Source organism: Pseudopipra pipra, chromosome 5 (assembly GCF_036250125.1).
Source record: "Pseudopipra pipra isolate bDixPip1 chromosome 5, bDixPip1.hap1, whole genome shotgun sequence".
In the NCBI taxonomy this organism is placed as follows: domain Eukaryota; kingdom Metazoa; phylum Chordata; class Aves; order Passeriformes; family Pipridae; genus Pseudopipra; species Pseudopipra pipra.
In genome coordinates this window covers 5051827-5069176 of record NC_087553.1, presented here as the reverse complement: position 1 = coordinate 5069176, position 17350 = coordinate 5051827, and the positions used below count along the sequence as shown (strand labels likewise).

General features: G+C 44.2%; 1 protein-coding gene across 2 annotated transcripts; it reads left to right on the top strand.

The window, feature by feature from the left end:
- The first annotated feature begins 4029 nt into the window (after positions 1 to 4029).
- On the top strand, positions 4030 to 14385 carry LOC135414017 (probable G-protein coupled receptor 19). 2 transcript variants are annotated; one of them, XM_064654252.1, is made up of 3 exons: positions 4030 to 4537; positions 10977 to 11076; positions 12969 to 14385. In XM_064654252.1, the coding sequence occupies exon 3, from the start codon at positions 12983 to 12985 to the stop codon at positions 14234 to 14236; it is 1254 nt and encodes a 417-aa protein (XP_064510322.1). In that variant the 5' UTR covers positions 4030 to 4537; positions 10977 to 11076; positions 12969 to 12982; the 3' UTR covers positions 14237 to 14385. The 2 variants fall into 2 exon arrangements, with proteins under 2 accessions (XP_064510322.1, XP_064510321.1); XM_064654251.1 differs by lacking the exon at positions 10977 to 11076.
- Positions 14386 to 17350: the final 2965 nt, after the last annotated feature.

Sequence of the window (17350 nt, the reverse complement as noted above, 5' to 3'; positions counted from 1 at the left end):
CAGTTGTTTTATCTGAAGGTAGGCAGATCGGAGCAATTCACAGATTTGGGGTTTGGTGGGAGTTGTTTTGCTTTGACTTGGTTTCAGGCCAACTCACATCACCAGTTCTGGTCTACGCAAGGCCCCCAGGCTACAGTGACTGAGTCTGATCCATCCTGAGTTCTGTGGTCCTATCAGGAAAGTGAAACAGTTTTTGTTATGCAAAGCAGAAAGTAGCCGCCCTAACAACCAAAAAAGATCTCCCATTCAGTAATGTTCAACCAAGAGCCTGTATCAGAATAAAATAATAAATTGTGACTATTTTTTCCTTGGCACTGGATTATCCATGCTTCCTGTGGTTGCCACAGCATCACCTCCTGATGCCATAGCTCCCTCCCTGTTTAAGATTCCCTGACCGGCATTGCCAGAAATCCTGTCTGTCCTAATCCTCTTGACCTTACTTGACATGATTGAAACTGTGTCTGAGTAAGAGGCACGGTCAATGTCTCCAGGGAATAAGTTCCTCTTTAAAGCAGGTGCAGATCTTACCACTGCTTCTTAATGAATGGTTCGGCATCGGTGCTTCTCTGTTTCAAATATAAGCATTAATTTAAGAGTGTAGGAGCTATGGCAGCCTCAGACACAGAAATCTGACTCATCCCAACTGGACTCTGTGCATGTAGGTCATATGAAATGCCATCCATTAGAATGCACAATGCCGTATATCAATTTCAAGGGCCAGTGATTGCTGCTTTTCATGTATTGCCTGGGGACGAGATGAAGTAAACTAGTTCATAATAAGCTTTAATTAAACAGAAACCTAGACATTGCCCTACTTTTCCAAACACCAAGAAGAGTGAGTCATATTTCCTCCAGGCAAGTTACTATTTTCCACACCAAGTACATATAAGGTGTCTCCAGAGCTTGTTATCTCAGGATTTCACTTTCATTTCATGTCTGTGCTCAGACTTTACAGGGGCAAGGTCAGACCTTACAAAGGTCTGAGCACAGCTAAGCGAAGCTATGGTTTTAGCTCAGCCATGGGATATTTCTCACTACTCTCTGAACCACTCTGGGACTTTAACAGGTGAAAACACAGTGAAACAAAACAAAAAAAAACCCTACTCTTGATGGACTACCCTTTAGTGGCACAGTTCACACTAGATCTAAAAGTCTTGAGGGATCCTGCCTGAGGGATACATAGTCACCTTGTCCATCCCTCAAACAAAACCAGCCTGAAATGTTGCGTTCTTAGAGAACATGGAATCATTCTCAAGGCCCTGTGCCAAATTCAGCCCTAGGACAAACAGTGAAGACATGTTTAACTGGTAAGTGGTTGGGCTCTGCCATGTGGCTTCAGTGGAGTCACTTTGAATTTAACCTGGTGCTCCTGAGCTGAATTTGATCCAGAGACGCCAAATGATGTATCCCAAACTGCATGTCTGAGACATCAAAAGAGGCAGGAATTTAAGACAGACGTTTTCTTGTGCAACTCCAGAGCTGCCTTCAGCCCTCCAGGGCTAGTGACCCTTGTGTACCAAACTCAAGAGCCTGATCCCACTGAACAAAATGGAAAAACTTATGATCATAGAATATCCCAAGTTGGAAGAGACCCACAAGGATGATCAAAGATGGATCGGAGTTTGACCCCATGCATAAATGACAATACTTTTCCCCTGCCTGACCCTGCAAAAACAGACTCCATATGCACCTCAGCCATAATGATCCCCACACACAGAAGGTGCAACACACCATATATTTCAATTTGCACTTATTACCTCTTATCTGTTCATATGATTTATTTTTCTGCTCCCCCTTCCCACAGCAAACTGTCTAGTGATGAGTACACAAAATGCCCTTTTGTCACCAGTCAGGTGTCAGTTGGGGTACCTGATCTGTCTACCTAGGTTTATCTCTGGATTCATTGGCAGGAATAAAAGCTTCTTTAATAGCAGGAATATGACAGGTGTAAAAAAATAATCTGAGATTTACTTCCAGCTTTGGTCAAACAAATGCACAATAAAAACAGACTGATGCTGAGTGAAAATTGTTTGCCCCACAAAAGTAGTTCCAAAATAATCAACAGCAACTATGGCTCTGGCAACAATTGATATCAGATTTGGAATAACATGGGTCATTCAGGACAAACTTGAGAAAATGCTTTGGTCTTGTCAGAGAAACAAGTCTCCAAATAATAAGGACCAATGTTTCAGGCTCTCTGGATATGCTGAATGAGGTGTACATCCTCATCCAGTTTATCAATACTGAAATTATCTACTTGGATTTTATTATTTATTGATTAATCCAACGTGAGATCTAAGCTCACAAAAAACTAATATCGCTAAATATTTCAAGCCTTGATCCTCATGTCTATGTGGCAAGAAGGAGAAAGTGAACCCCCTTCTTCCAAAACATGATACATTTACCACTGCCAAAGGCTCCATCCCTAAACTAGAGGAACTGAGGTATGAGTCAGTCCAGCAGTTTCCATCTCCCTGTGCAACACTTCACGAACACAAGTGTCAGGTAACTTTCCTTCACCCTCCTGCACTGTCAGGAAAACCATTGAAAGAAGGTGAAAATTAAGGTTTTCTTTATCTAACACTGACAATCACAGGGCAGAAAACAGTGTGTGTGGGGGGGAGAAACTTGCTATTCAAAAATCAGCAAATTTTTGAAATAAACTATGTGAAATATCTGGAAATGTATGGTCAAGCTGCCATTACCATTGCCATTCTCTAACAGGGCAAGAGTATATTGTAAATGTATTTAGAAAGTTACATTCCCAGCCTAAACTTTATAAAATTATTGGTTTGGTTATAAAAATACCTTTCACTGAATGTCAGTACAATACTTTCTCTCCTGAGCTCAAACGATTTTCTGAAAGGAATGTGTTTTATTTGTTTAGAAAGTTTCGTTCTATGTAGCACTTTTCCAAACATTTGTTCAATCCCCCCTTAATTTCACATGGAATTATGCATCCACACCATCCTTTAGCAAGGAACCCCAGGAAGTTATACCCATACTGTCAGAAAATAACCACCCCTTCTGTGTGCTCTGAACCTTGTTCCGTCATCTGATGCTCCCTTCCAGGTTCTTCCATTGGAAGATCAACAGACAATCCCTATTGACACTCTCTATGTCATGCACTCTATCAAATCTGCCCACACCTTACCTTTTGCTAACCTAGATCCTTCTTTGTGTAGACATTATTCTATGTTTCTAACTTGATTCCCAGGGTACCCATTCCACTGCATGTAATGTAGCTTAAAAATTTAAAAATATAGGAAATTACATTATACTAGAGTAATTACCATTAAAAAAACCCCACATTGTTTATTTCACCGTTCTTCCTTGAGAGTAGTTTTCAATAAACAACTGTACTTTTTCTCCTCTGTCCTGAAGTCATCTAGTAAAATATTATAAAAATATACTTGGAGTTGTACACTGAAAAATGAGGGAAAATAAAGGAAAATACCAATCCTTTGAACCAGCCTTTGTTGGTACAGTTTACCCATGCATTTCAAGTCAGAAATCCTGAAATAACAGAAATCCATACACCAAACAAATTTCTTGGTCAGTTCACAGGCAGAAAGTTTGTCAGGAATAAAATGGTATCTTCCTTACTTAACCATACAGTGTAATATAATTTATGGAGCTGTTGTAAATCTGTAGGGAAAACATTTGTGAGAGACGACTGATTGAGATTTGAGGAGGGTTGTTACTATTCTGATTTGTTTAATAAAGTGTATGTGGCAGAGAACATAAGGAAGTGATGTCGGTGCCGTTCCCCACAAAATAAAAAGGTGCCCAATTTTAAACAGGGGGACCAGGCATTTTGAGTTTCAGTATCCACACGGGAATAAAAAAAAAAAAAAATTCCCAGAGGAAGCTAATTAAATATTCTCTCCACCTCCTTCACCTTATTCATTCTCTCCGTTCCTTTCAATTGGCGGGGTCCCATGGCGACCATCGTGGGAGAGAAGCATCCTCTTCAGCCGCCGCTCCTCGCCATGGCAACCGGGACGTCAGCGCCGGCAGCCGAGCCCCGCCGCAGCCCCCGGGTGCCCTGCGCTGCTCCCCGGGGCCCTGCCGGGCCGGCCCATACCCCGGGTGCCCTGCGCTGCTCCCCGGGGCCCTGCGGGGCTGGGGCCGGAGCCGGAGGGACAGCGGGCCGTGCCCGCCCCGTCGGGGCGCTGTCCGCGGTGCTGGGAGGTCCCGGCACGCACCGACCCGACGGGGAGGAGGGAGGAGAGCCCCGGGCAGCCGGGTCCTGGTGGGGGGACAGACACATGATCGGCATCCCACATGACACAGAAAGGAACTGAGCGGCAGCCGACCTCCGAAACGTCATTTTTCCTCCGTTAAAGAAGAGGGGCAGGACACCCCATCCCTCCCCGCTCAAGCAGCTTTGCAAACATCTGGGCAGAGACAGATACAGCGTGACGATACACCGTGGTTCCCGGTATGACTGGGACCTTTCCAGAGGTGCCTTCACTTGGGATAACAGGTAGAGCACGGAGGAGACCAGCGCCTCTGGGACTATGCTTTGGAGCAGGTATGTGGATGGATAGGTGCTGTGCTGAACACTGCTGTAGCTAAAGGGATAGTTCTCCCCGTGGAGACAAATGAGATGATCTTTTCCAGCAATTTATCTTATGCATATTTACTTACACTCATTTAAAACCCTTGGGGTTTGGCTACTTATTTGTTTAAAACAATCCCCTTACATCATCAGTTTAATGGAAGCAGAAAATTACTTTTGCGGTAATGGAGAAAACCAATCTGCTCATCTGGTTTTTTCTGTCTCTAGATACATTCAAACAGCTTCTTCTTTCCTCTAAAACAGCTGGTTTTGTATTTTTCAGTCATTAATTTGAAATCATCCTTTCTGAAAACGTTGTTTCCCTTTTTCTGTGTGGGTGCCTGGATGCAGCTACTTAGGGAAACACCACAGGCACAGCAATCTTTGCTTATCTGTAGCCAGCACAGGAAAGGGAGCTATTCTGGTTTTACTAGTTCAGACACATATTCTCTAAGAATCCATAGCAGTATTTCTCATTTTTCCAGCTGGCTTCCAGTACGTCAAACAGTATGTTGGCTCCACAGAGTAATGGAGAAGCAAAGCTGCCTTCTACTTTCAAAAGACCATTTGTGTGTATGAGGCAGGATTCATAGCCAGTTCTTTCTGGCTAAGATTTTAAAATGTGATTCTTGAAGATCTGTTGTTAAAGTCACTGTTAATCACTTTAAAAAGTGTCTTGGTTTGCAGAAAAACTGGTCGCCAATCCAGAGGCATCCTTAAAAGCTGATCTGTATTTGGGTGTCTAAATATGGATTTTTGGAAACTTGATTTATGAGTAAGCTTGATTTATGATTTATTTTAAGCATGCTGGTCTCAGATGAGTCAGTAAAGGGAGGAATTTCTACACCTTAGACACGTTTGGGGAGCTCTGCTCCTTATCTTAAAGTAAGAGCTTGCAGACTCTTACTCCCCCACAGTTCTCCTGTGAAGCCTCTGTTTGCAAAGCTGTGCAGTGCAACTCCCCCATCTGGGCCACACCATATGATCTCCATCTGCATTTGCCTTTGCAGCCCCACCAGGCATCCTGTCTCAGGTGTTTAACAATTTGGAGAGCAACTTCAATCAGACAATGCAGAACAAACCCCTAACATCCTCAAGTGGAGTCTACTTGCCCTACTCACCACAGACAGTTGTCCCGGTGCCAAAACACGACACAGAGCTTGTGCACTTGCGATTTATTCATTCCAGCAGCTTCCATAATTCCCTAGGCTTCCCCTCTGACAGGCAGCCAACACAGTTCTTGCAATTGGCACCCTGTCCATGAAGATATCTCCAGTTCAGGGCTTATTAGCAGGTTGACATCTTGCCTCAGTGGCTTGTCCTAGGCTGCTTTTGTCCTCCTTGAGTCTAGCTCAGCTGAGAAAACCCCTTCCCACAATCATCTCCACATCAGGCATTTCCAGTTTAACTATAGGCTTTGCATGGCCTTCAGCCTCCCAGTTTCTCCAAAAAAGCAACTATAGGCAGACTATGAAATGCTCTCACTAATCACCATGTTCTCTGGCAGAGACTTGTGGGAATGTTGTTCTATTGCTCATTCAGGTCTCCTCCTCTTATTCCTATCAGATAAGTCCTTCTGGAAGCATCCTAGGATCTCTGGCATCCCTAATTATTAGCCACCACTGCCACCCCACTCTCTGTCACTGTGTCTGGCACAGGTGACCTGTGTCATGTGAACACAGTTCCATGTTATTGAGAAGAGTCAAGAGACATATGACAGACAGTCTCACATCCCAACACAAATGTTTGAACCAGTGCAAAAATCCTGCTGCCATATTAACTTTTCGTGCGATGAGAAAGCAATTTTCACAAGATTTGATATCAAGAGTTCCTTTCTACATGACCTTTCCATACAAAAGCAACAAAAAAACTCCTGAGGTTCTCCTGGGAGAAGAACTTGTGCTCACTGATAGCGAGAGGGTGCACTAAGCTGGTGAAGTCCTCACTGTAGCTGCTGGCACATTTTCCCTGTGGGGGAGAGGACACTCAGTGGGGAGAGGGTGAGAATTTCCAAGAGATGGGAATTAAAATCAGCCAAGAGCAAGATTCACCACTGCTTATCTGTCAGCACCCACCATGGCAAACCACCCCTGGTAAGCACTGCGTTCCTCACATCACACAGAAGAGTGTGCTGTGTTGTAGGCAGGGCCTGGCACTGCCAAAAATTAGTGCAAGCATGTGGGAGAGAGCATCTATTTTTTTACCTCTGAATCAGGAAAGGGTACAGCCTAGACACGTCCAAGGACAAACTCAATCCCCATTAAAGTGGACCAGAAGCCTCTAAAGTTTTATTTCAAGCTTCTCTACACTCTTCTTGGACAATTTCAGTAGGTGGAACCTATTCTGACAGGAGACTTGGAAATTAGGTTAGTCACTCTTCTCCACTTTTTCATGCCCCCACAGTCACACTGGGCACAGATCTGGGTTCTGCTCTCATTTTTAGAACAGTGCTAATCTGGAGTTTTGCATACTAGTCACAGCAGTAGGAAGGCAGAATAAAGCTTTGAGACATTTAAACCTGTGGGTCTTTCCTTCGGGGAAGAAGAGTTAAAACCTTTGGGTCTTTTCTTTGGGGAAGAACAGTTACTTCTATAACAGGAGACTCGAACCCTTGTGTACATGTTTGTAAACTGTGTTACACAGGTTTGCTTATGAGGTAGTAGCCAGAGCACCGTTCTCTGTTTATCCCCTATGATTAGCCAGACTAGGCTGTGGACAAGAGCAGAGGAGACAGGTGGAAGGAACAGGAAGTCCAAAGGTCTTGGCAAACCCAACTCTTTTGGCAGAGCCTGTGTCTGTGGAAGGATGGTTGTGTCCTGCCTGGGTCTTACAGAAAACCCTACCCTACAGCTACTGCAGGAATAACTTCTCACTGCAAGTGGCCCTGCCTATCTCTCCAGAAAGGCCTCCTTTCTACAGATCTGAGTGTTGCCAACCTCATGTGTCCTTCAGCAGAGCCCTGGTTGAAGAGAGTTACAGCTGTTATCTCACTCTAGTGAGGTGAGGGTCTGTGTCTGGGTAGTATTGAGCACAAATCTGGTTCATATTTTACCACTGTCTGTCCCTGAACCAGAGCATGATGTTGGGTATAAGTGGAATCTGCAGTTACTGTAAGGGCTCCTTCTCCCTACCAAACCTTGGGGTTTAGGTGCACAAATAATTACTGGGTCTTAGCAGCTCATCTCAGGTTAATAGTCCTGCAGTGACTTCTGGTATGTCAGTTTTAACCCACAGAAAATACATGAGAAAAATTCATTGACTTCAGAGGCAGGCAAATGCCATTGCTCCTAGAACCTTTAAGACCAGAATGAGCTTCAAGACATGGCAACGTCTATTAAGGAGACTAAGCCAATATGCAGTGACTTGTGACTTATGAACGGCTTTGAGTCCTGCTTGTTCATCAAAATCATGCCTCGTGGATTTGCCCTGAACCCAGTGCTACAAGCCTGCTGCCAGAGTAGTTACTCCAGATGTGAGCTAACAAACCCAGAAGCAATAGATGGACCCTGTTCTTGTTCTAGTTTGTTACTGCATATCTCACCCATTACTAAGGTCAGTTAAAAGGGTGAAGCTGAAAAAGGATTCTTCCTCAAGCAGTCAGTACAAGAAATGTAAATTGATCCCAATCTCAGCAAGTGTTGCAGTATTATATCCTTGTCCTCAGTTTTAATACCTTATGAAAATAGTCAGAACTTGAAGAGTCAATGAAGGTTGATGGCAAAGAGGCTGCCTAGTTGCCCTTAATTTCCTTAAGCATAGAGCAAAAAAAGTCTTGTTTAGATTCATGCTTATGCAGTAGCCAAATATAACATATATTCTGTAGATGTGCTGGAAATTAGAACATTTCCTTCTTTTATTTGATTCCATCCATACTTCCTGCTCCCACGACCTCACCCCGCAATACAGGCTTGGCCCTCAGATCCTGATACAAGATGCAGTAACACATATCAGCTTACATAGTCAGTTCAGGTCAGAAGCTTTTACTGAAAGCTGAGCTGTGTCCACACCAGCACTGAAAGCTTCATCCATGAACCCATCCACACTTACATCATCTTTAGCTAGGCATGCTGCAGGATAAGAATCTCCAGCAGCTGGGTGAAGCTCAGGAGCAGACAGCAGCATATGAGATATGGGTATGGATCTCAAAAGTTTTACTGAATTCAAAACACTTTATTCTCCTGATAAAATAGGGGCAGATGTTTTCTATCCTTATGCATTGGAATGCAGAGAGTGAGGGAGAACACACTTCACCTGAAGAGATTTTAAGCTTTGCTCAGAAAAGCTGGCCAGAGAAAGGAAAAGCCTTTGTCAGAGGAACAGGGCAAATAGCTGAGCATTTTTATGAGCACTGGACCAGAGAAAAGAACTGGCAGGGAAATGGTGTACTCACAAAAGCATGTGTATCTGCATTCCTTCACTGGAAGCAGAAGTACTAAATGGCCTCAATATGCACACAGTCATCTCCACATAGCAAGACACTGAGAGAGACTGCGCTCTTCTATAAAGGGATTTTTACACTGACACAATGAGCACACGGGGTAGGTAATTTGAATTTAGGCAGGGATGAGTGTCACCTTCTAGCATCTTACAGTCAGACAAAAGCCCTCTCTCCCCCATTCTGGTTTAACTTACTCACTTTTCTAATGTTGATTAAACTCGGTTAGATGAAGCATTTCTCTTCCAGTCTGGCAGCTATTCCCAAGATACTCTTCAGAGAGGGAAGTTTATGGAGTAAATGACCAGTTTAATGCTTTTGAAATAATTTTCTGGGCCCATGTTTGCCTGGTGTTTTGCAGTTATGACGCAGAGAGGCAAAATATGTTGAATAAAAAAGCCCCTCTGCTAGTGCTAGGTCAAGTAATGTGCTAGGATCAGTTTCTTTAGCTGCCTTTTTAATCCTGAAAACAGTAGTTGGCAAACAAAGTCTTTATTCTTTTGATTAATCATAAAAAGAACCCCAAAGCAACAAAACATTTATTGCATTCTTTTGTGAATCTCATTAGCTTTTGCTCTTCCAAATTGCAGTGGACACTGCACTTGTAGATAGGACAGTAAACATGCAAACACACAGTAACTATGCTATATGAGTTTTATGCAACAGCAAAGTATATGTGGTGGTGATTTCATGAAGTTCTTGTAGCTCAAATACTTAATCTCTGAGTAACAGATCTGTTTTGGAGAGTTAGCTATCAACCCAAAGGGATAACCCTGAAAATGGAGAGATTTGGTTTCCAAACTGCAAATTAAGGTCAATAAAATGGAACTGTGGCACAATGAAATCTCTCTTTGATAATTATGAGTCATTTCACACGCCCTTTCTTTTGCCAAGCAAATGCGCATAAAGTAGGTTTTAAAACAGAAATACAGAAAGTCTTTGTATCAGTTTTAAAAGGATTCCCACTCTAAAATGTTTGAAAGACAAAGTGAGGGAAAATTATTCAAAACATTTTTGGTAACTAAAAATGTAATTAGGCCTCACATATTCACTATATGTAATTTTTACTTCTTGTGTTTCTAAATTTCTGCTTATTGACCTGCAAGGCAGAGGGAGGTGACAGAGCTCATCACTGTTTTTTACAGATCTGATATTCATGAGTCAAATGGCTCACTAACATTTAAAACATATTTCAGTAAACAGTGCAGCAAACAGGAACATGGGAATTGAGGATAAATAATGTAGCAAGTTACAGAATCTTCAGGTATTTGCATCCTAGACCATACAGAGTTGTGCATTTGCTGAGATTTCATGGTCATGGTTCCTTTTGGAACATTACTTACAATGCAGAAGTTCAAGTCTCCACTATAAAAAACAGACTTTCCTACAGAAGAAAAATATATGTTGGGCCATAGATTCTAAGGTTCTTAGTGCTAAATCAGGGCATGATTCTGATCTCAGTGCCACCTAGGGAAAATAGGCTTGAATAGAGATCCTTAAATATAAAAGACATCAGCTTCTGATCCATTTGAAAGAAAAATTATCTATGACTAAGAATGCAGAAATCTCAGAGCACATTGGTTAATTAGATAGCATTTACTTTTTTAAAAAATAAAACAAATAATTGCTGTACAACGAGATAAATCTTATGCTCAAGTTAGTTAAACTCCCTACAGTTACACCTGTACCTTGTGGGCAATGTGCTGAATGATCCTGAATTTTTCCAAAGAAGAAAGAATCATAAAATATAGTATTACTTGCACATGTGTTTGGTACCTCTTCTGTTTTACTCACAGTGAGGAAACTACCACCTCCAGAGTCGCATAACCAGATATTTTACCTCTCAACACAAGAATGATCTTTGGTGAAGGGTGGCACACGGAATGGGCTCTTCAGCTCATGTATTGCTTCCTCTGCTAGCAAAGCTCTAGCACAAGACAGCTGGATACACCTCTTGCCATTCTCTCTCCTCTGCAGGCACCCACTGGTTAGCTCTCCATACGTGTCTCTGAGTGGGTCACATACTGTTCCCTGCTGAAGCTGCTGCATTCCTGTCTTCTCAAAGGCATGTTTGCAGGTAACCCACGTTCTCCAGTCAACAGTGGTTGGGCTGACTTTTACGCAACATACCTCAGGAAAAAAAGTACTATTTGAGTACTACAACCCTATAACTATTCTCGGTTTTACCCACCTGCATAACTAAACGTTTCAGGTCTGAACAGACACGGAGAGCAGATTTGCCCCACAAGGAGAAATATCATGAAAACAGAGTTAGCGAGCGAGTCTGCATATTTTAACAGCTTAAGAAGGTCATTGCATTCTTGTATCAGACTCTTCAGTACTGGTCAAGAAATTTTATCTGGTTATTCTTCTATGAAGCTTTATTTGTAGCTGGTTATTTTTAATGGCACATACTTCTGCACAGCAAGAAGGGAAATCAAGGAAGAAAATTAGCCTATAACGTTCTTTTCTATCTGGTTAATAAGCTCCACGTGTATTATTTTATGACAGATAATTCTAATACACAATTGAGTGGGTTGTACTGTCAATGCATCCTGCCACTCTGCCAAAGATAGCAGCCCAAATGCCCTGCCAACAGCTGATGACAGCAGGATATCTCCAGGGGAGCAGATCCACCTGACAGAGGATGGTGAAAGACAAGTAGGAACTCTTTGAGAAGTCAGGAATCATCTGCCAGGCAAAGCCAGCAAGAAAACAATGAAGGAAGGCAATTAAGGATGAGGGGGAAGGCAAGGCCAGGCTGGGCAGCACCCACAGCCCTCCAACAGAAGAGGGGACAAGGGGCAAAGTATGATCTGCTGATGGACCCCCTTGCAGTTGACAACTCAACCACCACTTCTCAGTCTCACTACTGATATCCCCCCAGTGTTATTCTGGCACGAGGGTGCCATGCAAATATTCTTTGTTTAACCAGCTCCACTGCAACAAACCCAGCTGTTACTACCCTCAAACCGTTTCAGATAGAAGTCATGCATGTCAAGATGATGACTGAAAGGACATCAGACTGCAGCAAGGTGCTTGTATACATATAGCCACTAAAATTAGCTATTTTCCCATTTTGTCCTTGCAATAGGCTAAGACCAACCCAATCATCTGGCTAAATTCAAGTCTGGAAATTCTGTTTGTTAATATATGCATTCTTGTCTCTTGCTCCTCGAAACAGGAGGTCATACCTATCACATTTTGTGGTGTGTCTGTCATGACACAGATAATGCACTCAGACAAACTTTAATTCTCAAGCAATGAGAGATTAACAGGTTCTAGGTTTGGTGTTACCAGTTGGGGATATTCTTACTCCACAGACAAGACCAATGACCCAAAGTGTGCCTGTGCTCGCACACATGCTAAAGGCCTGTCCTTCTTCTGGGGGGATGGTGCTGGTAGTGAGGGAACTCAATCCCAGGAAGTCTCCTTTGATGGCATCCCAACCTCAAGGGAAGGGCTTCCCACCACAGACAAGCTGCTCCAAGGAAAACCACACAAAAAAGGTGGTTTCCAGGGGGGTCTCATTTATAACCTGGTCCAGTCAGGGGTTGTGGGCATACATGGCGATGGTCCAGAACATTCTCGGGGCTGAGGCTTCTCATTGCCTGGGGACTCCATGTGTTGACCAAGCGGTCCTGCCCTTCTCCTTCCCCCCACCAAGGCAGGGATGGGGTGGGGCTGTTAGGCACAAAAACAAGGACATGAAAGGCTGGTAGCCACTACATATCAGTGAGGGGGATGGGGTAGGGTGCTCCTTACACAAAGGACCAGCTACAATATGATCCCAGCAGCTGTATTTCAGTGTTAACTCAAAAATACAGAAGTCACATGAGCATCCACACAGTGTATATTTCTGCCAGTTTCTATGAAATTAAGGTATACTACTGAGAATTCTCCTGTGTTGCTTAAGGTGGGCTTTTCACACAGAGCTGTTGAAACCTTTTCTCTCCTCTCTTTTTGCAGCCTGAGCAAAAGACATGGCCGAGTTTGCCCAAAGCATGGAAAACAGCAGCAATCCTTTCCTTCTCCCTACCTTACTGCTCCTGCTGCAGAACATGAGCAACCTCGAAACCTCCATCCCTCCTGCTGGCTATGAGATGACAGAATCGTCACCCACAAGACCCGGCTCAAGCAGGAACCACACTCTCTTAGACTACGGACTGAGGCCGGGGGAAATTGCAGCAGCCAGCATGGTTTGGGGAGTGTTGTGGCTGGTTTCTATCTTGGGAAACCTCCTTGTCTGCTTAGTGATCCACAGGAGCAGGAGGACACAATCCACCACCAACTATTTTGTGGTCTCCATGGCCTGTGCAGACCTGCTCACCAGTGTTGTGAGTGCGCCCTTCCTGCTGCTCCAGTTGACCTACGGCAGGTGGATGCTGGGGAACGGGATGTGCAAGCTGGTGAAGTACATACAGTACCTCACCCCAGCAGTCCAGATCTACGTGCTCTTCTCCATAGGCGTGGATCGATTCTACACTATTGTCCATCCCCTGAGCTTCAAAGTGTCCAGGGAGAAAGCCAAGAAAATGATTCTGGCCTCTTGGCTCTGTGGTGCTCTGCTTGCATCACCAGCTTGTTTTCTCTACGACTCTGACAGCGACCACCACTGCAACTTTTTTCTACCCAATTCTTGGCAAGGAACTGTCTATAGTATCACCCACCTCTCGGTGGTGTTTTTGATCCCATCCCTCCTCATTATCCTCTTTTACAAGAGAGTAATTAAGTACATTTGGAGAATAGGCACAGATGGAATGACTGTCAGGAGGACAACAAATATTGTCCCAAGAACAAAAGTGAAAACCATCAAGATGTTTTTAATGTTAAACTCGATGTTTCTCCTGTCCTGTCTCCCTTTCTACATGGTACAGCTGTGGCACCCACAGGAAACAGATTACAGAAAGAGCTCCTTGGTTTTCCTGGCTATCACCTGGATCTCTTTTAGTTCCTCAGCCTCTAAGCCAACCCTCTACTCCATCTATAATGCAAACTTCAGAAGGGGGATGAAAGAAACTTTTTGCATGTCTGCCATGAAATGCTACAGAAGCAATGCATACACCATCACCACCAGTTCCAGGATAGCAAAAAAAAATCATGTTGGTATTGCGGATATTCCAGTGACGGCCAAAAGTGTCACCAAAGACTCCACCTATGATGCTTTTAACAGAGAAGCCAAGGAAAGAAAGCTTGCCTGGCCTATTCCATCCAATCCCCCAAATACATTTGTCTAGTGGACTTCATTGCTTGGAAAAGTTACCTTGTAGCCCCAGAAGAAGTAGTCTTCTCTCCTTTTTGAACCAATGTATAGTTACATATTTTTAACACAGGTTTTAGGGGGGGAAAAAGAGATGTTTTATTTTATTAAATGCTTTGGGTTTGATGTATTTGTTCTATTTCATTTCAGTTATCATGTTCTGCTTTGGGGAACTCCTCTCCTGGAACCACGAGCAATGCTCTTCTACAAAACAAGAGTCTTTATACTCTCTATCTGTAGGGAAAAAAGGGAAAGAAAAATACTGTTTATATTAATCCCCACACAAGATGGGCCACAGTATATAAATACCTAAATCCACCCAAAGCCATCTAAACTTCCTTCCGTTATGTCTCTGTGAATACCATTGCACTGTGGTTGTCCCTCATGTTGAGACCCCACAGGTAAGATGTCCATACATGGGCCCTGTTGGCCTCAGCCTGAGCCTACTGACCTCATCAGTGGCAAAATTCCCACTGCCCCAGCAGGGTCAGCATTGGGCCAGCCCTGGATGCCTTTCCATCTCTGTCCTCGTGCCTCTCCAGAGGTCTTACAGTCCAAACTGCCCAAGAAAATTCCCCTCCTTGGTCTCGTCCTCCCCTCCTCCTCTCAAGCTGCTTCTGCACCCAGCCTGGTGCACCCACCCAGAAGCTGGGGCTGGGCACAGCCAGGGAGCAGACCTGCTGAGCAAAAGGAGCCATGTGTGTGACAGGCACCCAGGGCCTTCTCACATCTGAAATGGAGTGTGTTCCCTGGCCTGCATCCCTTCTGCTGAGGCACAGCTGTGGCACTGCAGCAAAGAGTGGTCTTTCCCAAACACAAGCAGGAAAACGAGCTCTGCAGTCCCACGCTTGCCTGACGGCATCCTCCACAGAGGTGTGTTCAAAGAGGTCCCTAATAGGTGTCCCAGAAGGGACAACCTGCCTGGGAGCTGTGGATGTAGGTGGAGGCAACTCCCGCTGCTCATTCTCTGCCCGCACTGTCCCAGTGGGACTGGTTGGGGCTTCAGTCCTGCTGGGAAGAGGAACAACACCAGCTGTGCAAACTGGAGACCAGTGGAGAGAGGCAGGAGCTTCTTTGTACCACCCTGCCTGCCACAACAGTGACAAACTCATGAGAAATGGGCACATGCAGTGCTACAGGCTGGGGGAAGAGTGGCTGGAAAGTTGCCTGGTGGAAAAGGACCTGGTGGCCAGGACTAGGAAAAATTTCTTCAACCGAAGTCATCTATACTTCCTGAAACAGAGGGCATTTTTTTTCCTTTTTTCTTTCCTCCAGAGTCAATCAGACTGGAGGTCCATCCGTCTTAGTATCCTGTTGTTTACTGTAGCCATCAGTGGGTGCTTGACGATAGCATGGAGAAAGCAGAGAGGCTACATAGAGGACTCCTGACACATCCTTCCAGCCTCCAGCAGTCACTGGTAGAAATTAATTCCCTTCATAGAGTAGCTGCCAAAGAGTGGTGCCATTCAGTAAACCCAGAGCAGGTGCAGAATGACCTAGTCACAAAATCTGAAAGACAGGACTAACTGCCCCACTCTGCTTGCTCAGAACCCATCTGAGCAGATTTCAGGAGCTTTTTGCCTGAGAATCAAGGATTTGACCTCTTTTCAGTTGAGAGTCTCAAGTACTTTTTTCCTATTCTCTATTTTCTTCTCAACTAGCTCCAAAAAAGTTAGTACATGGTGAACAGTTGGTCCCCATCCACTCTCTCTGTGCCAGTCTTGGGTTTGTAAATCTCTGTCATGTATTCTCAGTTATTTCTCTCCTGAGCTGAGGAGTCTCATTGTATTCTGTCATTTCTTGCCCAGAACCAGCTCCAGATCAGCCTCTCCTTGGAGCACCCTGATGTAGCTGGCAGGGCATGGCCAAACATCCTCAGGTCCAGGCTATCAGCGGGCATTTCACACTCAAGTCATCCTAAAAGCAGTATGGACACTTTGATCCCAAGTGTTAAACTAGGCAATAGAAGACAGTATGCAGGTGTCAGCTATCCCTCTACATACTCCTGTTTCAAAATTTCAAGTTCCCTGCTGTCTGTCTAAAAGAGACATTCCTTGTCACAACCTCCTCAGAGAAGGATTATTTTTTTTCTTCTGCTTTCAGAGCAAAAATGGCACACTTGGGGTCCTGTTCATGGCTGGAGCCTGAAAGTGCAGCAGTAGTAGAAGTTAATAGAACAAGAGCAGCAAGTACTACAGCGTGTAATAAACATGCCTGAGTATCTCCCTTTTCCATCAGCAGGGAGCAGACATATACGTGTGTTGGAGCCCCAAGCTGACATCCTCTGAAGAGTCTCTTGTGCTGGCAGTGTGGGAGTGGGGAAACCCCTTTGTTGAGAAATAATCCTACACATATGGTAGAAAACTTCCTTCCTCCTCTACAACACAAAGTATGGTTGTAAGAACCCTCGCTGACCGCAGGAACACTTCCAGCTTGTATTTCACAAATTCAGAAATCCCCATTAAATAAGGATCTGATATTTCTCGTAAAGCCATTAGCAAAAAAATTCCCAAGAATTAGGAGATGAGAGGACCTTGAAAAGGTGTGGTTCATGTTCTGAGCAGGTCGTTTCTCCCTGAAACATGTGCTTAGTTTTTCTTTACCATTTAATTGCCTCTGACACAGTAAAATCAGATCTCGGGCCAGGTCAACTTTGCAACATTACTTTTAATGTTGGAGAATGTATCAATCGTATGCAATGAGTCCTTGCTCAGTTGGACCCCAGAGATGTTCCAATGGATGCTGCCTGTGCACAGCCAGCTTTTGGCCCTCAGATGTGCAGCAAGCCTCAGACCATTATGGATCCCAAAGGAAAATACTGCTGCAGCCACCACAACGTAGGGGCTGCTGCCTTCAGAATTGTTCCATTGCTGAAAAGGAACTGAGAGAGAGGCAGTCTATCCCTACAGCACTAGTTCCACATTGCAGACCCACAGCCTGCCAGGTATCATCTTATGTACACAGACCAAAGAACTCACCAGTGGCTGTGAAACCAGAGACTTCGGAGCAACTTTCCCTCTTGTGAACTCAACCACATTTTCCTGCCTTCCAGAAGGTGTAAAACTACAGAAGGTGTCCAGGAAAAGTCCAG